At 45.5% G+C, this 25,495-nt stretch overlaps 1 protein-coding gene across 1 annotated transcript in view; it reads left to right on the forward strand.

The window, feature by feature from the left end:
• Nucleotides 1-17,753, forward strand: part of ANKDD1A (ankyrin repeat and death domain containing 1A) — a 43,870-nt gene extending 26,117 nt beyond the window's left edge. Inside the window, 11 exon segments of the mRNA XM_073212245.1 lie at nucleotides 40-129; nucleotides 3,505-3,607; nucleotides 4,164-4,258; nucleotides 6,320-6,338; nucleotides 6,341-6,521; nucleotides 10,329-10,347; nucleotides 10,688-10,852; nucleotides 13,106-13,240; nucleotides 13,242-13,311; nucleotides 16,011-16,094; nucleotides 16,097-17,753. Coding sequence (XP_073068346.1) covers nucleotides 40-129; nucleotides 3,505-3,607; nucleotides 4,164-4,258; nucleotides 6,320-6,338; nucleotides 6,341-6,521; nucleotides 10,329-10,347; nucleotides 10,688-10,852; nucleotides 13,106-13,240; nucleotides 13,242-13,311; nucleotides 16,011-16,094; nucleotides 16,097-16,254 — 1,119 coding nt within the window. The 3' untranslated portion in view covers nucleotides 16,255-17,753.
• Nucleotides 17,754-25,495: the final 7,742 nt, after the last annotated feature.

Genomic DNA, 25,495 nt, shown 5'->3' on the forward strand with positions numbered 1-25,495 from the left:
TGTGAATGGTCACTGTCTTCTGTCTGGCCAGCTGGGAAGGACAGCATGCGCCACACTGCCGGGCATGGGCAGCTGGATGCTCTGGACTTCCGTGTAGGCTCTGGCTGCGACCACAGTGTCAGAGACAAGGTACTGTGACCATGGGTCCCAGGGGAGGGCCACACTCAAGGTTCCCAACCAGAACGGTTGCTGGCAGCTCACCCCTGCCTGCGTCTGGAGTGGCACACTGGAGAGGCAGGTGGCCCCAAGGTCAGAGTATGTCTGATGTCATCCAGCCGGCATTCTGGGAGCACACGCCGTGGGCCAGCCCTGGACTGCGGCTCAGAGCACAGGGAGGCCCAAGATCAGAGTATGTCTGATGTTCATTACTTAAGGTTCTTACTCAAGGAACTCAGTGCCATGGTCCTTGTGAAGAGCTGTGCCCCCCTGTGGGAGCCTGGGTGGCAGATCTCTTGGTTGGTAGTGCTGCCTGGAGTGGGTTTGAGCAGGACAATGATTCCACTGGGGATCTGTTTTGAGGGGTGAGAGGAAGAGCTGGGGGGATAATAGCCCCACACCTGCTGGTTATTTGCTCTTTTTGTGATTTAGTAATCGTCTCTGATTATGGCAAAGAGAGGAGGGCCCTGAGGAGGGGGCAGTCCGTTCAGGGTGGAGAACTAACAGCAGCATTTCACCGATCTGAGAAGGGGTTGGTGGATGGCAACTGTGGGGACTGGCCTGCAAATGATTTAGATCGATGGATTAGCCAAGTACGTTGCAGCAAATTCTGAACAATGCTTCCAACCAAGGGACATGCTCCACTATTAGCCTGATGAATGTGTTTGGCCAAGACAAGAGTTCTGTATATGAGCCAGGGACAGAATGCTCACCAACCAACGCACCACAGGATCTTACGACGGGAAGGGTCTGCATCCATGGCCACTTCAGCCTTCTGATTTTATAGATGTGGAAACTGAGGCGCAGAGGGGGGATGCTTTAGCCAAGGTCACACAGCAAGACAAAGGTCAAGCCGGGCTTGGAACCAGCATCCTAGCCCTGTGCGCCTCCCTCTCCTCAGCGTGGGGACACTGAGGCTTTGGCTTGTGCACTGAATCTGCCTGTCCACACTCAGACTTTCTGGATGAAAGTGCTGAGTCAGGTCCTAAGAATGAGATCAGGCTGATTTCCGTCATTCCAAAACATGGGCTGAGCAGGTTTCTCTGGGCCAGACTCTGGGAGTAGTGGAGTAAAGGACAGGCCAGACACAGTTACCCAGGAGGCAGAAAATGATTGTGCTCAGTATCTCGGGAGGACAGGAGCACCAAAACGAGAAAGCAAGAAAAGTCCAGCTTTGATGAACTTAAAGAATCTTACAATCAGAAGTTCTAGAAAGAAGTTCTTAATATTGCATGGCCCTCTAAGTTCTGTATTTTCAGATGAGGAGTGTTGTCATCTAGGGAGGAGGCATAGTAAGCTTTCCAAGGCTCCGGACCTCTGAAGATCTGACTCCTGCTGGGATCCCACAGCCTGATAAAGGGGGACAGACCTGTCAGAGCCAGTGACAATACAGGGCATGCCACAGGCATTGTAACAGCAGGGAGGCTTTGAGAGCCCAGAGAGAGTGATTAATTGCACTGGGAACATAAAGGAGATGCTGACAAGGCCTCATAGAGGTGAAGAGTCTGGGCATCCTCACAGGCGGAGGGGAGAAAGCTCTGGCCCAAGGCCAAGGCCGCCTCCAGCCTAGCTCTCCTGTCTCTGAGCCGTCTGCCCTGCTCAGGCAGAATGCAAGTGCCCTGTTGGGCGGTCCATACCACCTGCAGCTTTAAAGAGCAGGACACGGATATTTATAACCCAGAAGGAAGAATAAAGCCCTGCCCTGTCTCCACAGCCCTGCTAACAGAGGGCATGTGTCAGCTCCCCAAGGTTCACCTGCTTTCTTTGTGTCTCTTTGAACAGAGACTTCACACTGTGGCCACATTCCCATTGCCTGATCCTTGCTTGCAGCATGAAGCCAGATACGCAGCTCTAGGTGAGCCCGTGGAGAGGAGCAGAATAGAGCTGTTGAGTGGATTTTTGAACTTAACATTTATTTATTAATATGACAATAATCATAAAAGAAATTTAACTGTTTCATATTTGATTCCCATAAGATTGTTATAGCTGTTGAATGTGTGTGTATATTTATGATGGGGTAAGTGTGCCTTTAGCTATTTTAAGTACTGCGTTGAGTTTGGTGTACATTCACATCCTCAGTGGGCACTTTAAAGATCTGCGTCTAAATGTCAATGTCTTGACTCCTTGCTCAGGAAGGTACTGAGACAGGCCAGGGCGGAAGAAGGAGCCTGAGCTAGGAGCCCCCGTGACTGGTACACCATTGTTGCGGGGGCTTTCTGGGCGTGATGAGTGGCTCAAGCTGGGCCTCCCCTTCTGGATGCTTTGCTGTATTCCTCCTGGCATCTTGCCCTGGCACTCCATCTGCGGTTCCTCGTTAGAGACGTAACTCTCCTCTGCTGGCCCCTTCCAGCCCTTGTCCTCTATGCTGGGGCCCCTTCACCCTCTGCAGAGGGATCCCTTCTGAGACAACCCTCAGCAGGCTGCCCGCAGCAGGAGCCACTTCTAGTACAAAGAACGGTGTGCCCTCTGCCCTGCCCGCCTCTCTGGTGGAGCTCCTCTCTGGGCTCTGTCACTGACACCTTTAGACTTCTCAGATGCGAGGCCACTGCCAGTCTTCTGGCTCTCCGAATCCAGCGGATGCATGTCAAGCTTTCCTTCACATTATTTACTCATTGAACAAATAGTTATTGAGTGTCTGCCATGTGCCCCAGGCCCTGTTCTAGGCACTTGGGGAAACAGTGGAGAAATAAAACTCCCTACCCTTGGGGTGCCATGTTCTAACAAAAAGAGTCAGAAATAAACAATAAGCATAGTATACATGCAAATTATAGAATACGTTAGGTGGTTAGCACCATGGGGAAAAAGGAAAAGTCAAGTCGAGCAGGGTAGTGATCAGGAGGATGGCGGCGGAGTTGTGGTCTGAAGAAATGTGTTCCGGGTGGGCCACACTATTCAGTGAGGAGCTGACATCTTGAGCAAAGGCGAAGGAGGCGAGTACCTGGGCCGCGTAGCTGGGCATAGCCTGAGTACAGAGCAGCCGCCAGGCCTTGGCCCTGAGCCGAAGATGGGGATGGATCTGGGGTGCCCAAGGAGCACCGGCTTTAGACAGGAATATGGAAAGTATGGGATTTTTTTTTTTTAAGTTATGTGTCTGCCTTGAAGTGTAAGAGGAGAGAGACCAGGACTTGGCCCTTGAAAGTGCCCCTAGTTATAGTTTTTGGCCCAGGGACAGGGTAGCATTGGCCCAGCGTTCAGAGCCTCAGCTTGTCGCAGGCTTGCTCTGTGACCCTGGACATGTCACTTCCTGTCTCTGGACCTCAGCTTCCATTTCTATAAAATGAGGGGCTGCTCCCTGGGCCTGCGAGGGTCTGTGATTCTCCTGGCCCCTCAGGAGCCCTCTCCTCACAGGCGGGGAACACAGCCCTTTGCCTGGCTGCGGGCCGGGGCCACCTGGCTGTGCTGCAGCGACTCGTGGCTATCAGGCTGGACCGCGAGGAGCGGAGCACGGTGAGTCCCTGCCTGGAGGATGCAGAGATGTGTGACAGTCACTTACTCCTTGCTTTTGAGGACCCCACAGCCTGGGCTGCTCCTGATTCTGCCCTGGTGGGAACCCTGAAGCTGACAACACCTTTTTGGACTAACAGCCCACCAGGAAAAGATGAGCAGCAGCACAAAACCCCTGGCTGAGTGGGTCACTAGGCACGAGGGGTCAGCAAGAGGTCCTGCACCTGGTGTGCGCTCAGAGAAGGGAGAGGTCACAGCGGCCAGGGTGCTCAGAGATGGCTTCCTGGAGTAAGAGGGCATAGACAGGCAGCAGGGGTGAGGCGCTGGGAGGGCAAGGAGAGCACGAGCGGCGGGGTGGAGGAGGGAGGGAAGATCCCCCATGCCCTTCAAAGTGAGAGGCTCAGGTGCGGGGCTCAGGGAGCCACAGACGACCAGGGGCTCCGTCCTCAGTCGTAGGGCCGTGGGGTGCTGGCAGAGCCCTGCCGCGTGAGGCAGGAGTGTCCGCTCTCCTCAGGGTCAGGCTGCAGCCTCCGGCTCACACGTGGCCCCGAGTGTTTCAGGAGGTTTGACGGCACTGCGTGCAGCTGCTGACGGGATCCACCCCGACTGTGGGCAGCTCCTCCTGGGGGCCCAGAGCTGTGGGAACGCCCTCACCCAGGTAGCCAGGCCTCCCCACAAACGAAGTCTGCCCTCAGCTGCTGAACCATAACCCTGTCAACTGTAGCAGCCACAGCGACTCCAGAGCTAGGAAGCAGTAGGCCCAGGGTCTGGTCTTGGCTTCTCCATAGCTGATCTCTGTGACCTTGGGCAAGTTACTTAACTTCTCTGAGCCTCATTTCCCAAATAAAAAATGGGGATTCTATACACTGCAATTTACATCACTGTGAGGATTAAATACCTCTCACAACAGGAGCTGGACACCTGTTAGTGTCGGCGTCTTGTTGGACACTTGATTGTTCACAAGCCCCTTTATTACTTCAGAAAAATGTCCTCCATTTTATAGAAGAGGAAACTGAAGCTTAGAGAGGTTCAGTGACTTTCCCAGGTCACAAGCTGGTAAGAAGCAAAGCTGAGTCTGAAAAGCCTATTTGTGATTTCAGAGCTCGTGGCCTGGAAAGTTTGCCTGGCCTGTGCAGGGGCCACCCCAGCCCTCAGAGCGGGAGTCTGGGTGTGGCCCTGGGACAGGCCTATTCTCTCCTCACCATTGTGCTCAAGTCAGGTGTTAGAAATTCGCCTCTATGCCCTGGAAATGGGAGTCAGGGCCTTTCTTTAGGTGGGGTGTTAGTGTTTCTGTTTTCGTTTGCTTTTTAAAATCAGTGATAGATAATCTTTCTTGGCTGGTTCAATGGCTACAGGATCTGGGATTCTATATGTGCTCTAAATTTCAATAACAAAGCAAAAATATTAATAGTAAAACATACATAAATAATAGCCAAAGTTGTTTAAAAAAAAACAGAAGAATTAAAATGGTATGCTCCAGAGTATTTAATGTTCAGTCAAGGAAAAACATAACAAAAAAGACAGGAGATGTGTAGAAAATAAATAGCAAAAGGGCATATGCAAATTTACTAATAATATCAATGTTAAACTCCCATAAGTGTGAACAATGCTTTGTAAGCCAAGAACAATTTGCAGAACTCTCCTAGAAGGTGTGGCAACTACCCAGAGCTACCCAGGGGTGTGGGGGGACACCAAGGACAAGAGAGGGAAAGTAGCTGCCCCTGGGCACCCAACTCCATCCCCTTTGGTCAGCAGGCCCCCTCCCTGTGCCTAGTGCAGGTACTGGGAGGGGGCAAAGAGGCAAAGAATCACGGCTGTCTCCCATCAGTAACAGCATGGGGGTGGGGCTCAGAAGATAGCTGGTGGGGTGGGATGCCCCCGTGGGACCCCCCCAGCTCCCCCCACTGTACTGGGCCTTGTGTGCCCACCTTGGCTTGAGGATTCTGGAAGGGGCCACCTTCCGTTTCCACACTCCTACCCCTTGAAGTTCCATGCAGCAGGGTCTCTGAGGAGGGGTTGGACCAAATGACTTCCTTCCCCACTGGGAGGCCGACTAGCGCCCACTCACCCTGTGCACTTGGCTCAGATGGGACTTTGGGAGGGTGACCATCTTGTCCCAGTTTGCCCAGAACTGTCCTGGTCTTCAAACTGTAAGTCCTGAGTCCTAGGGGACCTTCAGCCTCAGGTGGTCAGGGGCAGTTGGTCCCCGGATGGGGCCTGCCTGGGTGAGTGGCGAGGTAGCTCGTGTGAGCTTGTTGTGGGGCCGGGGGTGGGCTCTGACTGAGGACACTGAGAAGGCCCCTGTGGGGTGAAGCCCTCACGCTGGCCTTGCCCAGGCCCACTGAGACTGAATCTCACTGGGCAGTACATGCCAGGTGGGGTTTGCCTGTACTGACAGATCTCATTATCTCCCTCTTGGAAAATTATCTCCTCGGAGTCTATACTCTGTGTGTCTTCTCCAGCTGAGGAATTGTGCAGGCTTTGGCCTACATTCCAGAATTCGTGACAGGAGGGAAGAAAAATGCTGAGACCACAGTGAGCTCCTTTAGCTGGTTACTAGGCCTGCGCAAGTCATTGATTTCTCCAGCCTCAGGGTTTAGTGGAGAGAATAGTCCTGGGGGAGATGTAAACCCTCGTGGAATGATGAATTCCTAAGTGCTTTGTAAACCTCACTGTGAGGGGTCTTCAGGACATTGCATTGATGCCTGTTTCCCTCTAGAAAAAGCAGAGCTGCCTCCACATTCAGCCCTTGGTGGCTCCCAGTACATGGCCCAGGCCCTCATCCACGCGGGAGGCCGCATCAATGTGGCTGATCATGTAAGTGTGGGGCCTGCATATGTACCTCTACATGTATGGGATGACATATGTACCAATTTTTTCACTATTGTTTGTAACAGCAAAAGATTGGAATCCACATTTAAATAGACAATTTAATAAATTAAATGAATTTTAATTTAAATGGAGTGCTATGAAATGGAGTGTTAGGCAGCTGTAAAAATGAATGAGGGAGTTTACCTAACGGACATCTACAGAACACTCCACTCAAAAGCAGCAGGATACACATTCTTCTCAAGTGCACATGGAACATTTTCAAGAACAGATCATATATTAGGCAACAAAAAGAGCCTCAGTAAATTCAAAAAGATTGAAATTGTACCAACCAGCTTCTCAGACCACAAAGGTAGGAAACTAGAAATAAATTACATGAAGAAAATGAGAAATCCCACAAGCATATGGAGGCTTCACAACATGCTCCTAAATAATCAATGGATCAATGACCAAATAAAAGCAGAGATCAAGCAATATATGGAGACAAATGACAACAATAATTCCACACCACAAAATCTGTGGGGCGTGGTGAAGGCCATGCTAAGAGGGAAGTATACTGCAATACAGGCCGACCTCAGGAAAGAACAATCTCATATGAACAGCCTAAACTCACAATTAATGAAACTAGAAAAAGAAGAAAAAATGACACCCAAAGTCAGTAGAAGGAGGGAAATAATAAAGATTAGAGTAGGAATATATAAAATTGAGAAGAATAAAATAATAGAAACAATCAATGAAAGCAGGAGCTGGTTCTTTGAGAAAATAAACAAAATAGATAAACCCCTAGCCACACACATCAATAAAAAAAGAGTCTACACACATAAACAGAATCAGAAATGAGAAAGGAAAAATGACTACAGATACCACAGAAATACAAAGAACTATTAGAGAATACTATGAAAAATTATATGGTAACAAACTGGATAACCTAGAAGAAATGGACAACTTTTTAGAAAAATACCTTTCGAGGGCTGACCTAGGAAGAAACAAAAAATCTGAATAGACCAACTACCAGCAACAAAATTGAATTGGTAATCAAAAAACTGCCTAAGAACAAAATTCACTGCTGAATTTTATCAAAAATTTTGTGAAGACCTAATACCCATCTTCCATAAAGTTTTCCAAAGAGTAGAAGAGGAGGCCAGCATCACTCATTCTATGAGGCCAGTATCACTCTAATACCCAAACCAGGCAAAGACACCACAAAAAAAGAAAATTACAGACCAATATACCTGATGAACATAGATGCAAAAATACTCAACAAAATATTAGCAAACTGAATTCAAAAATACATCAAGAGGATCATACACCATGATCAAGTGGGATTCATCTCCCAGGGATGCAAGGATGGTACAACATTTGAAAATCCATCAACATCATCCACTACATCAACAAAAAGAAGGACAAAAACCACATGATCATCTCCATTGATGCTGTAAAGGCATTTAACAAAATTCAATATCCATTCATGATAAAAACTCTCAACAAAATGGGTGTAGAGGGCAAGTACCTCAACATAATAAAGGCCATATATGATAAACCCACAGCCAACATCATACTGAACAGCGAGAAGCTGAAACTTTTTTCTTTAAGATCAGAAACGAGACAAGGATGCCCACTCTCCCCACTTTTATTGAACATATTCCTGGATAAACATGAGCAACTTTTTCCAGAACGCATTTCCGCAGGCAAGAGAAACAAAAGCAAAAATGAACAAGTGGGACTATATCAAACGAAAAAGCTTCTGCACAGCAAAGAACACCATCAGTAGAACAAAAAGGCATCCTAGAGTATGGGAGAATATATTCACAAATGGTATATCCAATAAGGGGTTGACATCCAAAATATATAAAGAGCTCACGCACCTCAACAAAAATAAATCAAATACTTCAATTAAAAAATGGGCAGAGGATCTGAACAGACACTTCTCCAGTGAAGAAATTCAGATGGACAACAGGCACATGAAAAGATGCTCCACATCGCTAATCATCAGAGAAATGCAAATTAAAACCACAATGAGATATCACCTCACACCAGTTAGGATGGCCACCATCCAAAAGACAAACAACAACAAATGCTGGCGAGGATGTGGAGAAAGGGGAACACTCCTACACTGCTGGTGGGAATGTAAACTAATTCAACCATTGCGGAAAGCAATATGGAGGTTCCTCAAAAAACTAAAAATAGAAATACCATTTGACCCAGAAATTCCACTCCTAGGAATTTACCAAAAGAAAACAACTTCTCAGACTCAAAAAGACACATGTACCCATATGTTTATTGCAGCACTATTTACAATAGCCAAGATATGGAAGCAACCTAAGTGTCCATCAGTAGATAAATGGATAAAGAAGATGTCGTATATATACACAGTGGAATATTATTCATCTATAAGAAAGACACAAATCCTACCATTTGCAACAACATGGATGAAGCCAGAGGGTATTATGCTCAGTGAAATAAGTCAGGCAGAGAAAGACAAATACCAAATGTTTCCCTCATTTGTGGAGTATAACGATGAAGCAAAACTGAAGGAACAAAATAGCAGCAGACTCAGAGACTCCAAGAAGGGACTTTCAGTTGGGGGAGAGTGGGTTGGGAGGGAGGGAGAAGGGGATTGAGGGGTAATATGACTAGTGCACATGGTGTGTGTGGGGGTCATAGGGAAGACAGTGTAACACAGAGAAGACAAGTAGCGACTCTGTGGCATCTTACTTCTCTAATGGACAGTAACTGCAATGGGGTATGGGGGGGACTCAATAATAAGGGTGAATGTAGTAACCACATTGTTATTCTTGTGAAACCTTCACAAGAGTGTATATCAGTGGATATATAATAAAAAGAATATATGCAAAGAAAATGAGGGAGTTTCAAAAAATATATTTATATGAAAGAATCTTCAATACATAGTTATGTGAAAAGAGTAAATGTACATTCTCCAAAGTAAGGTACCAAAGCTCCTTGGAGAAATGGCTGATTCTAAGATTGGGGCAGTAAGTACATAGGATAAGTCTGGAGCATCTTGTAGTGAAAGAAAGTAAAGAAGTATTCCACAGAAACAAGTATTAAGGGCCTTATATACTAAATGTATAAACAACTCATGCCACTCAACAACAACAAAAAACAAATAATTCTATTAAAAAGGGACCTGAATAGATGTTTTTCCAAAGAAGACAAATGGCCGACACATCAAAAGTTGCTCCACATCACTAATCAACAGGGAAATGCAAATCAAAACCACAATGAGATGTCACCTCACACAGTCAGAATGGCTAGTGTCAACAAGACAACAAATAACAAGTATTGGCAAAGATGTGGAGAAAAGGAAGCCCTCCTGCACTGCTGGTGGGATTGCAAATTGGTGTGGCCGCTATGGCAAGCAGTATGGAGGTTTCTCAAAAAACTAAAAATAGAAATACCATATGACCCAGCAATTACACTTCTGGGAATCTACCCAAAGGAAAAAAAAATCATTAATTAAAAAAGATATATGCACCCCTATGTTTATTGCAGCATTATGTACAATTGAGCCACGTGGTGGGGAGCGGGGAGAGAGAATGGAGGAACAGCCCATCATCACCCCACAACCCACTGTGTGTGGGAAAGGGTCGGGGGTCCTTCCTGGCTCATCTTGCCCCTGGAGTGGCTACGTCCTCAGGAGGCTGGAGGCTTGAGAAGAACTGAAGACTTGATAAGGCCAAGGAAGGCCTAAGCTCCAGAGGCCAAAGGGCATTTGCACATGTAGCCCAGCCCTTGGGCTGGTGTGGGGAAGAGCTGGGGACAGGGAACAGGCTCTGCGGTTGGACCTGGGATGGGCTCCCTGCTTTGAGCTGGGCGCCCGGACAGCTGGTGGGGTATGAACAGGAGCTTCCCATCCCCCTCTCCCCCTCCCCCCACAGGCCCCTGCAGGTGCTTGAGGTGAGCACTGTGCAGGAGGCCTGGAGCAACGGGCCTGGGAGCCTGACAGAGGCAGGCAGAGGGACACAATGAGCCCAAGCTCCTTTTCCGGGCTCTGGGTTCATCCGAGAAATGGGCTGATAACACCTATTTCACAGGTGGTGTTGAAGAGTTGTGCAGGCTGTTTCAGAAGCTCTAAGATGTGGTAAATTCTTTAGAAACACAAGAAGTGGCTGTTGGGATCATTATTATTGTCTTACTCAACCTGTGACTTCCACATCCCTAGTCACACCAAGAAAACCTTGCTGCTCTCCAGTATAGACTGCTGGAAATGGCTTTCTTTGGGCAGGAGGGTTTATAATCAGTGCTAAGGCCAGCCTGTACCCCTCCTGTAGAAACTCTGGCTTCCCTTCTTGCTTCGTACATGCAGCAAGGAAAAAACGTCCTGGCAGTGGCCGCCCGCAGCAACCACATCAGCCTGGTGGACATGATCATAAAAGCTGATTGTTTCTACAAATGGGAGAAGGTACGCAACCTTGTGCTTGGTTTTTCCATGTTGGAAAGGGAGTGAGTGGCTTTGAACCCCAGACCTGACAATTCAGGAGCCCCTCAGTTTCCAAGGGGGTGATAATCCCTACCTTACCTTACAAACACCAGGGTGTCTCTGAGCATCTAGAGATGAGTGAGCTTCCAAACTGCACTGAAACAAGGCTGACTGAGGTCCACGCCAGTGTGGCGATGCTACAGGACACTGCTACAGCTCCTGGCTGATGGATGAATGCCTGTGTGAATAAAGACATGGCAAGTTGGTTCCAGTTCACGGCCATCTTCAGGTGATTGGAATTGCTGCTTGGGGTGTTGTATTCAAGCAACTTTCTGGGCCCAGAAGGAAAATGTGCTGGGATTGATTAGTGATGTCTGCTGTGGAATTGGAAAAGAATAGTGGTAGGTACAGGCCATGCATTGGCTGTTCTTAGCTGTCAGCAAATGGAAGTGTTGTGGGGAGGTTTTTGGTGTCTTTGAGGATTGTCTTTATACATAGAAAATAATTTTTGTATTTACTTCAGTTTGAAAAATTAATACTAAATTTATTACACATTTTAAAACCTAATTTTCCTTAAATATTTTAATTCATTTAGTAACCTTATCATTTTTATAAAACTAGTAAATTTAAACACTTTAAAGGAAGCCTTTTGGTTAATGTTTTGTCCCATGTTTAAATGTCATTAATGAAACTACCTGAAACGTTTAAAATTAAATGAATACATTTAATAGATTTTCTTTTTAAGCACTTCAAATGCCTCCTAAATTCTTAAATTATCCTAGTAAATCCAATAAATTAAGCCCATAAATAAAGTGAATCTCAAATATCTTAAGCATTCCAATATTGTTTAAAAACTTGGCAAACTACTCTTATACCTCTTAAATAAGCCACCATTCCAAATTAAGTCAGTCAATAGTAAATTTCAATAAGAATCATAAGATACTCTCTTTCGCCAACCTGCTAGATTCTGAGAAACATGACCCCTTTATATAAAACAGATTATTCCTAAATGTAACCTGAAAATACTAATACCAAGGGTTTCACAAACTGATTGTCTCTGTGCTTGATTCTAAGCCACCTCAGGCTTTAAAAGTTCTCAACATTAAGGCAGTGGTGCAGTTAGTAACAATTTCCCCTCATTACCCTCAGGCCAATTCAATCAGAATCTCTGACTTAGGGACCAGGTAGCCATTTTTTAAAACTCCCAGGTGGTCCCAATGTACAGATGCAGCTCAGACGTTGCTCTAAGGAGATGGTTTTTCCACCCCAGGTGAGAGCCAAGCTCCCAGACCATCACCTCACAGGTGCCAGGATGCACGTGAGCTTTTTGACAATCAGAACTTTGTATCTACATTCCTTAGAGGAGTTAAGGCATCTGTGAGTTTAACTTATGCTATTACAGAATTCTTTATTAACCTCTCATTTTACCACCTTGTCTTGCCAATGGGTTTCAGCCCCAGGCAAGTTCACTATAGATTCAGTGAGACTGGGGAATGACAATGGAACATTCTTGGGGTGAAAGGGTTTATACCCAACTTTATTCCCATGGTGGCAAGTCAATCACTAGAATCCCATCCCCTCAGAGCGAGTCTGCATGTAGCAAGCGGATCTCTGCCTCTGGGCCTCTCCACCCCTGCAGCTGTCTCAGTCTCTGTCCTCGGTGCTGCCACCATCCAGTCCCTGCTCTCCTGCAGCCATGCCACTGTGAAGCTCTTTATATAGAGTTAATAACAACATATTGCTCATGTGTGTGTAGTGAGCTAGCTGACCAGGGCCAGGGGAGAACCTGGCCATAGGAATTTTCACTTTATCCACACACCTGCTTTGCACAGAAAGAATTCTGTAACCCTGCCCTTCCCTACTTGTTGGGATTCAGTAAATCGAGTTAGTGCCTGATTCTAGGCTTGCCTGATTTTAGCCACAGCTACTGTCATTCTACTGATACTTGTACTATAAGAACACAGAGAAAAGAGGAACTGGGAAGGCTTCCTGGAAGAGGTGGCATGTAGGTGGTCTGTTGATTGTGGCAATGGGCTTGAGGAACTGGAAAGTGAGAAAAGGAGTAATAGAGTGCGGCTCAGGTTCCAGAGGTCAAAGCAAGGCAGAGTCCAAGCCCAGATTGGTGGATACTAAGCCCCAGGCCCATGATGACAGTTCCTGGTCCAGGCTCACAGGGGAAAGCCCGGCAGGGATTTTCCCTAGTCAGCTGCTGCACTTCTGGGATCTGCCCCACAGGACCACCCCTCGAGTAAGGACCCCAGTGACACCTTCTGGAAGAGCTTGACCTTTAAGCAGGACCATCAGCAGGAAATGCAGCAGCTCCATTCTATGCTGTGGCGACTGGCCTCCAGGTACCTGCAGTCCCGCGAGTTGGAAGAAGCTCGTGTATTGCTGGGAATTCACCGAGGCCCATGTCCATGCCATCGAGCAACAGTGGACAGGCACTACCTTGGCTGTCCCTACATCAGAGCCATCAGGGGCAGAGGGGTGAGGACACTGTGTGTTCAGTTTTCTGTGCCCCTGGGGAAAAAGCCTTTGCAGCCCACAGTCTAGTCATGCCAAGCCACACGCCATTCCCAGCACCAGCCTGCTCTTCTGCTCCTCCAAGTCTTTGCACAGGCTGTGCCCTCTGCCCCTCCCTGCCCATTCACTGTGAACATCACATTCCTCAAGAACCAGTCTAAGCTGGAACCCACTGTTCACATGCCAGACTAAAGACACTCCCTTTATATAGGGAGCAGCTGGCACCACTATTTAATATCTGGAAATTTTGGCCCTGGTATTAAGACATGAAACAGAAATAAAGTAAGGAGTATAAATATTGGAAAGGAAGAGAGAGATTTATTAACTTCAGATGCTATAATTATCTACATAGGAAGTCCAGAAGAATCAACTGAGAAACTCCTAGAATAAAATTATTCAGAGAAATGGCTAAATGTATGATAAAATATACAAATACCATTGTGGTTAAAATGAAGGTTTCCATGGCCAGGATTCTCACCTGGCCCCGGTCAGCTAGCTCACTACACACATGTGGGTGATACGTTGTTATTGACTCTATGTAAAGAGCTCCGCCCAATGCTCTGGGCAGTACAGTAGCACGGCTGCGAGGCTGCAGAGGCTGGTGTGGTGGCAATGCTGAGGACAAAGACTGGGACAGCTCTGCGGGCAGAGAGGCCCAAAGGCAGAGACCGGCTTGCTGTGTGCAGACTCAATCTTAGTGGACGGGATTCTAGTGACTGACCTGCCACCATGGAAACAAAGTTGAATATAACCCTTTCACCCCAAGAACGTTCTACTGTCATTTCTTTGGTCACATTGAACCCATAGTGCATTTGCCGAGGGCTGAGACCCGTTGGCAAGACAACCATAGTTTTGCTATGTGTTGTCAATAAATGGGCAAATAGAAAGGTATTTTTTTTAAAGATTTCCCATTTACAATAGTGTGTTTCTAAAAAATACTAGTGAGAATATAACAATAAAAATTAGTTGAGCTATAAAAAGACAACTTGGGTAAGTGGACTGACATTCTATATCCTTGGCTAGAAAAAGTGTACAATAGATAGTGATTTTTCTCAAATTAGATTGAACGTTTGATCCAGTTTTAATCAAATTAAAATAAGAGGTTTTTGAAACTTAACTAAGGATTCTACAGTTCCCCTGTAAGAATAAACAGGAAATATATTCTGAGGGAATAGAGTAAAGAGTGTCTAACCCAACCAGACTCAGCTTTTTAAAAGCTAAAATAATTAACATAGATACCTGACACAAAATTATGCAAACAAATCAGTAGAATAAATCAGGGAGTCCAAAGGTAAACTGTGTCATAGATGAGAACTGTCATAGACGGTAAAGGAGCCCCAATAAATTGCAGCATTGGGGCGTGGGCCTGGGCCAGTGAATAAATGGGTCAAATGACACCGCCACACCAAGGGCAGCACCAGAGGGGGTGTGCCCACTGAGGGCCTGGAGATGGCCAGAAAATCAGAGGCCACAGTGAACGGACTGACTGGATCCGACAATGGGTGCCTGAGCATGTATGTCCCCACCTGACAAAGCGGACCTCATCACAGAGCTTAATAAGTCATCTGCCACCACGGGCATTGGAAAGGTGCACAATTATTTTCCAAACATGGAATACATTGGAATCACCTGGGAAGCCTTAAGGCCATTCGGTGCCTAGGCCGCACCCAGACCCAACTATGTTGGAATCTCAGGAGGAAGGCGTGTGGGACCCAGGTGTTTCCAAAGAGCTCTTAATAGGTGAGAGCCCCAGGTGCAGGGGAAAGAACATGGCCAGCGCTGTCTCTGACTAAACTGTTCTCTCATCTGTAAAGAGGGACTAGCAGGTAAGGCACAGATTATTGCGGGCAACCAATGAGATGAAGCAAGCAGTGATGTGCACCACGGTATCATGACAATGAGTACAATTCTTGTGTCAGAGTGACCCCAACAGGATGCATGGTGGATGCTCAGGAGAAAGGCTGGGTCTAGGAAGGCTCCAGGGTCCCCAACACAAAACCCCTGCTCCCACACCATCTGAGGCTGTCCCTCCCATCCTGTCCCCATCTCTAGGCTGAGCTCCACTGGACCTTAGAGAAGCGTCAGGGAAGGCCTTGGTCTCTGCCTTGCCAATGGGTTTCAGCTCCGGGCAAGTTCACTATGGATTCAGTGGGACTGGGGAATGACAATGGAACATTCTTGGGGTGAAAGGGTTTATACCCAACTTTATTCCCACGGTGGCAGGTCAATCACTAGAATCCCGTCCCCTCAGAGCAAGTCTGCATGCAGCAAGCCGCTCTCTGCCTCTGGGCCTCTCTGCCCCCACAGCCGTCTCAGTCTCTGTCCTCAGCACTGCCACCACGCCACTCTCATCTCTGCTCTCCTGCAGCTGTGTCATGTCACATGAGTACTGGGCTGAGCTCTTTATATAGAGTCAATAACAACATATTGCCACATGTGTGTAGTAAGCTAGCCAACCAGGACCAGGGGAGAATCCTTCACTTTATCCACAGTCTCTTTCCCGCCTGGGCATGTTCAAGAGGTGGCCACGCAGCATGGACACCTGCTCAGACCTGGCTCGGCTAAGGTGGGCTGGGCTGGCTCCCGCTTCTTCTTTTTCTCTCCTCATGGTCCTCAGGCACCAAGAGCTACAGGGAGCATGGCCATCGGATGCTACTCATTTGGCTGCATGGTGAGGTCATGGCTGGTCAGCACCCCAGCAAAGTGGTGTTGTGACCTTTGGCAGGAGGAACCTGGCCAGTAAGAGCATCCTTTGCTCAGGACAGCCCCAGGCCCCAGGTGCAGAGCGGCATGGTCCTGTCAGAATTCTGCAAGGCCCTCCAAGGGCTGGGCAGAACGCAGTGCTATGGCACTGGCTCTGAACCTTCCAGATTCCTGTCCTCACCCGCACTGCCTCTTTCTGGAACTCAAGAGGAGCCTTGGGCAATCACAGTGCCTCCTGGCCCCAGTTTCCCTGTTGGTGCAATGAGGGTATTGGCCCAGGTGATCCCTTTGACCTTCACAGCCCCAAAGCAGCTGCAGGCAAGATGGAGAAACAGTCATTTCAGAGTGGAGGAATTAGAGGTGACTTTTTCTTTTTCCAAAATATTCTTAAATATTATTGCTGCATCGTCTTTTAACACAAACTCTGGCAGGCACACTTAAGACATAAAACTAGCCTTGTGAGGCAGAACTGAGGCAACATGCAGCAATGGGATTCTTGTCTTTTGCAGAAAGCATCAGGAAGAGAACAAACGCTGACCCGAGTGTCTCCAGGAGGTGTGCAGCCATGCAAGCAGAGGGGCCAGGCCTTCAGGAGCTTGGGTCCTCAGAATGGGGGCCACTGAACAGAAGGGGACCCCATTTAAGGGCTTAAAAAAACCCCACTGCTAACAGACCTCCCAACTTCTGCTATCGAAACACATCGTCATGCAGGACCAGCAGGCCGATGTTTGTAATCTTTGTAAGGACTGGTCTAGCGATCCATTCCAGGTTTTGCTGGTGATCCCTGCCCACAGGTATGGTCCTTTGTAGCTTTCACCTCATTTTCATCTCCAGCATCTCCTGGGAGGTCATAGCAGTCCGCAGAGATGCAAGGAGCATCTTCTCAGAGAGGACGCTGGGGCTCAGGAGGGAGAAGCAGCTCATCAGGTGGTGAGGACAAGGTGCCAAACCCAGCAGTCCTGCCCCAACGTGGCAAAAGGGCTCTATCCACCACTTACAAGATGGACGCCCTTAACTCATTCATGGGCTTTTATGAATGCTGCCGTGTTTACTTCACAGCTGTTTCTGTTCACAAGCTTATTTATACACTTTGTCAGTTCCAGGAGGCTAGTCTCATTTTTCCCCCCTTGTTTTTGAATTTTTTAGAGTTTAAAAACTTCCTATTTTGAAATCATTTCAGACTTAACAAAAAAAGTTGCCAAAATACAAAGAATTTCTGAGTACCCTTCACAATATGGCTTCCCTAAATTTAACATCTTATCTAACCACCATCTAATGATCAAAACCAGGAAATTCACACTGATACAATGTTTGCTTGTTTGTTTTTTGTCTTACACAGCAGTAGTACACACAGCAATCTGATGCTATCTGCCAGGAGACAGCTCCAGATTCTCCAGGTTAAGGGCCCAGTCCTACAAGAGTGCCCACCCACCCCCACTCCAGATGCCAGTCACAAGTGCCAGGCAGCTGACCTATCCTACCAGCTACAGATTGGAGGTTCCAACAACCTCTCCCTTAGGTTCGATTAATTTGCTAGAGTGACTCACAGAACTCAGGAAAACACTTATATGGTTTTATGGGAACTCTTTACTATCTGTTCAGTTTTTTAAAACTTAAAAAAAAAAACATAGTCTATTAATTTAAAGAAACCTTGAAACTTACAAAAAGACCGAAAAGAGGCTTTGAAAGCAGCCCGTTCTATAGGCAGTAACCTGATGATCTCAAAGGTGTGTCTTGCCTGAGGCCTCAGAGTTCGCAGTGGAATTCAGACCCACAGTACTGCCCATGGCCTCTGTGTCATGTGGCACCCTGCCCGTCTGCATGTGCTGTGTTGAGGTGGGAAGACCCTTCTCTTCCATCTATTCTATTTGGGGAAGGTATTTTGTACCACATGGGGCTTAGACCATTTATCTTGATGAATTTTCAAAATGAATTTTGTATTTTTTTGAGACAAAAATGAAAGTTCTTATTAAAGATGGCAGCATGAGAGGAGAGACAGAGGCTTCCTCCTAAAACTGGATACAATTAGAAAATATAGTTGGCGCAACTAATCCTGAGAGAGCAACAGGAAAGAGGACGGTGTCAGACTCACACACCTGGAGAAAGGAGCAGACCTCAGCAAACGGGGTAACGTACCAGAGCTGTGGCTGCGCGGGACCCGAGCCCCTCCCCCACCCCAGCTCACCGGCGGGAGGAAGAGAAACGGAGCACAGAGGGAGTGGAAGGCTTGGGACTGCTGAATACCGAGCTCCAGAGATCTGCGCTGGGAGCCCAAACCTACATTTCATGGTGCTTTCATGAGACTCGCATGACTACTGGGTTGGAAAGTTAATACAGGCGGAGTTCCTGGGGAGACTGGGATTCCGGCCGCTTGTGGAAAGCAGGGATCCATATCCGGCTGCTCTGGGACAAAAGCTTATATCTGTGTGCCCAGCCCACTGGTTCAGGCAGTGGAGACAGGCACAGGAGCCAGGAGGCGGGGAACAGCTCTTTCCTCCCCCCAGGCACCAAAACCGCTCCCCTGAGGCCCCTGACATTGCTTCAGGGACTGAGCATCCCCAGAATAGAGCTTCTGGACACTAGAGGGCGCCATATACAAATATGAAACACCAAAGGAACCTGGTCCAGAGTAAAATTAATATAACTCCAGAGAAAGACTTAAATGACATGGACCTTACGACTCTTCCTGAAAGGGAGTTCCAAATAAAAATCATCAGCATGCTAATGGAGGTATGGAAAGATATCCAAAAACTCAGGAATGAATTCAGGTTGGAAATCCAATCACTGAAAAGCACAATGGAGGGTATTAAAAGCAGGTTGGATACAGTGGAGGAGACGATAAATGAAATAGAAACCAGAGAAGAGGAATGAATACAAAGAAGCTGAGGCACAGAGAGAAAAAAGGATCTCTAAGAATGAAAGAATATTGAGAGAACTGTGTGACCAATCCAAAAAGAATAATATTTGCATTATAGGGATACCAGAAGATGAAGAGAGAGAGAAAGGGATAAAAAGTGTCTTTGAGGAGGTAGTTGCTGAAAACGTCCCCAGTCTGGGGAAGGAGATAGTCTCTCAGGCCATGGAGATCCACAGATCCCCCAACACAAGGGACCCAAGGAAGACAACACCAAGACACATAGTAATAAAATTGGCAAAGATCAAGGATAAGGACAGACTATTAAAAGCATCTAGAGAGAGAAATAAGATCACATACAAAGGAAAGCCCATCAGGCTAACATCAGACTTCTCAGCAGAAACCTTACAGGCCAGAAGGAAGTGGTACGATGTATTTAATGCCATGAAGCAGAAGGGCCTGGAACCAAGATTACTTTATCCAGCAAGATTATCATTTAAATTTGAAGGAGGGATTAAACAATTTCCAGATAAGCAAAAGCTGAGAGAATTTACCTCCCACAAACTATCTCTACAGTCTATTTTGGAGGGACTGCTATAGATGGAAGTGTTCCTAAGGTTGAATAGCTGTCACCAGAGGTAATAAAACCACAGTAAAGAAAGTAGAACAGCTAATTACTAAGCAAATGCAAAATTAAATTAACTATCCCCAAAGTCAATCAAGGGATAGACAAAAAGTACAGAATATGATACCTTATATATAAAGAATGGAGGAGGAAGAAAAAGGAGGAGAAACAGAAAAGAACCTTTAGATTGTGTTTGTAACAGCATACTAAGTGAGTTAAGTTAGACTCTTAGATAGTAAGGAAATTAACCTAGAACCTTTGGTAACCATGAATCTAAAGCCTGCAATGACAATAAGTACATACCTATCGATAATCACCCTAAATGTAAATGGACTGAATGCAGCAATCAAAAAACATAGAGTCACTGAATGGATAAAAAAATAAGACCCATCTATATGCTGCTTACAAGAGACTCACCTCAAACTCAAAGACATGCACAGACTAAAAGTCAAGGGATGGAAAAAGATATTTCATCCAAACAACAAGAAGAAAGAAGCAGGTGTTGCAGTACTAGTATCAGACAAAATAGACTTCAAAACAAAGAAAGTAACAAGAGATAAAGAAGGACATTACATAATGATAAAGGGGTCAGTGCAACAAGATGATATAACCATTATAAATATACATGCACCCAACACAGGAGCACCAGCATATGTGAAACAAATACTAACAGAATTAAAGGAGGAAATAGAATGCAGTGTATTCATTCTAGGAGACTTCAACACACCACTCACTCCAAAGGACAGATCCACCAGACGGAAAATAAGTAAGGACACAGAGGCACTGAACAACACACTATTAACAGATGGGCCTAATAGACATCTATAGAACTCTACATCCAAAAGCAACAGGATACATATTCTTCTCAGGTGCACATGGAACATTCTCCAGAATAGACCACATACTAAGCCACAAAAAGAGCCTCAGTAAATTCCAAAAGATTGAAATCCTACCAACCAACTTTTCAGACCACAAAGGTATAAAACTAGAAATAAATTGTACAAAGAAAGCAAAAAGACCCACAAACACATGGAGGCTTAACAACATGCTCCTAAATAATCGATGGATCAATGACCAAATTAAAATAGAGATCAAACAAATGACAACAATAACACAAAGCCCCAACTTCTGTGGGACACAGTGAAAGCAGTCTTAATAGGAAAGTATATAGCAATCCAGGCATATTTAAAGAAGGAAGAACAATCCCAAATGAATAGTCTAATGTCACAATTATCGAAATTGGAAAAAGAAGAACAAATGAGGCCTAAAGTCAGCAGAAGGAGGGACATAATAAAGATCAGAGAAGAGATAAATAAAATTGAGAAGAATAAAACAATAGAAAAAAATCAATGAAACCAAGAGCTGGTTCTTTGAGAAAATGAACAAAATAGATAAGCCTCTAGCCAGACTTATTAAGAGAAAAAGAGAATCAACACAGATCAACAGAATCAGAAACAAGAAGGAAACATCACGACGGGCCTCACAGAAATACAAAGAATTATTAGAAACTACTATGAAAACCTATATGCTAACAAGCTGGAAAACCTAGAAGAAATGGACAACTTCCTAGAAAAATACAACCTTCCAAGACTGACCAAGGAAGAAACACAAAATCTAAACAAACCAATTACCAGCAAAGAAATTGAAGGAGTAGTAAAAAAACTACCCAAGAACAAAACCCCTGGGCCAGATGGATTTACCTCGGAATTTTATCAGACACACAGAGAAGATATAATACCCATTCTCCTTAAAGTTTTCCAAAAAATAGAAGAGGAGGGAATACTCCCAAACTCATTCTATGAAGCCAACATCACCCTAATACGAAAACCAGGCAAAGACCCCACCAAAAAAGAAAACTACAGACCAATATCCCTGATGAACATAGATGCAAAAATACTCAACAAAATACTAGCAAACCGAATTCAAAAATACATAAAAGGATCATATACCATGACCAAGTGGGATTCATCCCAGGGATGCAAGGATGGTACAACATTTGAAAATCCATCAACATCATCCACCACATCAACAAAAAGAAGGACAAAAACCACATGATCATGTCCATAGATGCTGAAAATAGCATTTGACAAAATTCAACATCTATTCATGATAAAAACTCTCAACAAAATGAGTACAGAGGGTAAGTACCTCAACATAATAAAGTCCATATATGATAAACGCAGAGGCAACATCATACTGAACAGTGAGAAGCTGAAAGCTTTTCCTCTGAGATTGGGAACAAGACAGGGATGCCCACTCACCCACTGTTATTCAACATAGTACTGGAGGTCCTAGCCGTGGCAATTAGACAAAACCAAGAAATACAAGGAATCCAGATTGGTAAAGAAGAAGTTAAACTGTCACTATTTGCAGATGACATGATATTGTACATAAAAAACCCTAAAACTCCACTCCAAAACTACTAGAACTGATATCGGAAAACAGCAAAGTTGCAGGATACAAAATTAACACACAGAAATCTGTGGCTTTCCTATACACTAACAATGAACTAATAGAAAGAGAAATCAGGAAAACAATTCCATTCACAAGTGCATCAAAAAGAATAAAATACCTAGGAATATACCTAACCAAGGAAGTGAAAGACCTATACCCTGAAAACTACAAGACACTCTTAAGAGAAATGAAAGAGGACACTAACAAATGGAAACTCATCCCATGCTCCTGGCCCAGAAGAATTAATATTGTCAAAATGGCCATCCTGCCCAAAGCAATATACAGATTTGATGCAATCCCTATCAAATTACCAACAGCATTCTTCAACGAACTGGAACAAATAGTTAAAAAATTCATATGGAAACACGAAAGACCCCGAATAGCCAAAACAATCCTGAGAAGGAAGAATAAAGTGGGGGGGGATCTCGCTCCCCAACTTCAAGCTCTACTACAAAGCCACAGTAATCAAGACAATTTGGTACTGGCACAAGAACAGAGCCACAGACCAGTGGAATAGAACAGAGACTCCAAACATTAACCCAAACATATATGGTCAATTAATATTTGATAAAGGAGCCATGGACATACAATGGGGAAATGACAGTTTCTTCAACAGATGGTGCTGGCAAAACTGGATAGCTACATGTAAGAGAATGAAACTGGATCACTGTCTAACCCCATACACAAAAGTAAATTCGAAATGGATCAAAGACCTGAATGTAAGTCATGAAACTATAAAACTCTTAGAAAAAAACATAGGCAAAAATCTCTTGGACATAAACATGAGCGACTCTTCATGAACATATCTCTCCGGGCAAGGGAAACAAAAGCAAAAATGAACAAGATGGGACTATATCAAGCTGAAAAGTTTCTATACAGCAAAGGACACCATCAATAGAACAAAAAGGTACCCTACAGTATGGGAGAATATATTCATAAATGACAGATCCGATAAAGGCTTGACATCCAAAATATACAAAGAGCTCACGCACCTCAACAAACAAAAAGCAAATAATCCAATTAAAAATTGGGCAGAGGAACTGAACAGACAGTTCTCCAAAGAAGAAATTCAGATGGCCAACAGGCACATGAAAAGATGCTACACATCACTAGTCATCAGAGAAATGCAAATTAAAACCACAATGAGATATCACCTCACACCAGTAAGGATTGCCACCATCCAAAAGACAAACAACAACAAATGTTGGCGAGGTTGTGGAGAAAGGGGAACCTTCCTACACTGCTTGTGGGAATGTAAATTAGTTCAACCATTGTGGAAAACAGTATGGAGGTTCCTCAGAATGCTCAAAATAGAAATACCATTTGACCCGGGAATTACACTTCAAGGAATTTACCCTAAGAATGCAGCAGTCCAGTTTGAAAAAGACAGATGCACCCCTATGTTTATCGCAGCACTATTTACAATAGCCAAGAAATGGAAGCAACCTAAGTGTCCATCAGTAGATGAATGGATAAAGAAGACGTGGTACATATACACAATGGAATATGATTCAGCCATAAGAAGAAAACAAATCCTACCATTTGCAACAACATGGATGGAGTTAGAGGGTATTATGTTCAGTGAAATAAGCCAGGCAGAGAAAGACAAGTAACAAATTATTTCACTCATATGTAGAGTATAAGAACAAAGAAAAACTGAAGGAACAAAACAGCAGCAGAATCACAGAACCCAAGAATAGACTAACAGTTACCAAAGGGAAAGGCACAGGGGAGGAGGGGTGGGAAGGGAGGGATAAGGGTGGGGGAAAAAGAAAAGGGGCCTTACAATTAGCATGTATAATGTGGGGGGGGCATAGGTAGGGATGTTCAACACAGAGAAGACAAGTAGTGATTCTACAGCATCTCACTATGCTGATGGACAGCGATTGTAATGGGGTTTGTGGGGGGAGACTTGAAGGGGGGGAGTCTAGTAATCATAATGTTCTTCATGTAATTGTAGATTAATGATAACAAAATGAATTAAAATAATTTAAAAAATGAAAGTTCTTAAATAAAATTGAAATGTTGAAATATATTTCTCAAATTTAATACCTGTTTTGTTTGGGAGATCTATGGCAAAATTTCAAATCAGACAAGCTATTGTGGATTGGTTTTGTGTAACTACTATGGCTCAACTCACTACCACCAGCCACTGTTTACTGAGCATCTTCTGTGCCCGGCAATCTGCTGGGAGCTGGGGTGCAGAGCTGAGTAGCCCATGGTTCCTGCCCTCTGGAAGCTTGTGGTCTACAGTGGGTGGAGGGGCTTGGACACCAGTAATGTAATATTATGCCATTGGTGCTATAACTGGTGTGTGCACAAAAGTATGGGATTTATTCTTGGGGAATGAAAGGGGAAGTTCTTAAGTCACAGAAAAGGCAAGTGAGAAAAGCACATTCCAAGCAAAGAACACCGTCTATGCAATGGTATGGAGGTATGGAGATATTTCTATTTGGGGAATGGTGTGTCTGGAACACAGGAAGCAGAGATGAGCTGGAGGGGCAGGAGGGTTGGGAGGGGACTGGTGCAGAGAGGCCTGGCCATTTCAGCTTTCATGGGACTTCCAGTGGATACTCCTGGCCCCAGAGCTCCCTACCAAGGTAGCCAGAGCTCGGTCAGGCCTGCATCACAGCTGAGCTTCTCCCTCTGCCCAATCCATCTCCTTTTCACAACCTTCCTTCCTTTGATCCTTCATAAACATCTTGCATCCAAAGTTTCATCACAGCATCTGCTTCTATCTGAGTGTTGGGGTGGGGTGGTGGGGGTGGGGTCCAAGATGGCTGAGTTTCTACCTGGGGAAGCTGAGAAACAGTGATCCTAGGGACTAGGTATGGTGCTTAGGAGAGAAGGGGCAGGTCTGGGCAGTGGGGTCACAACTTTGGCTTTTACCAGGTAGAATCTGGAATGCCTGTAGAAGACTGGCTTATAGACAGGCCTAAAGAGGCATTCAAGGCCAGTACTCAAAATCAGTCAGGGAAAGAAATGCCAGTCATCAGAGGGTAGAGCCAGGAAGTAGTTAAAAGCTGTTCGGGGGTGTGGCTCACACAGGGAGATTTCAAAAAGAAGGTGGAGGGCAATCCCAGTTCATTACTGCACCAGGCGAGGCAGAGGCTGCTGAGCACATGCGGCACGGTCCTGGCACACAGGAGCTCTGTGTTGGTTGGGCAGTCCAAAGACACACACAAAATACAGCAACCTCGGGGAAGCCTCAGATACTAAGTTATAAAGGTCAAGCCCTACCTTCATGGCTTACCAAGTGCTTTCATAACACACCCAAGACTGGATCAGGCCGTCCACGCCTGAATGCACCAAGCAATCTTAACAACTTAGGAACGATCAGATGTTAGTGCCTCCTAAGGTGACACAGTGGGGAGCACACAGCTCCATCTAGGAAGCATTCCTGCCGAAAGGATTGAGATTGAACCTGATCAAGCTTCTATGTCCAACAACCAGCTCATGGAAAATA

This window comes from Manis javanica, chromosome 8, assembly GCF_040802235.1.
Source record: "Manis javanica isolate MJ-LG chromosome 8, MJ_LKY, whole genome shotgun sequence".
Lineage (NCBI taxonomy): Eukaryota > Metazoa > Chordata > Mammalia > Pholidota > Manidae > Manis > Manis javanica.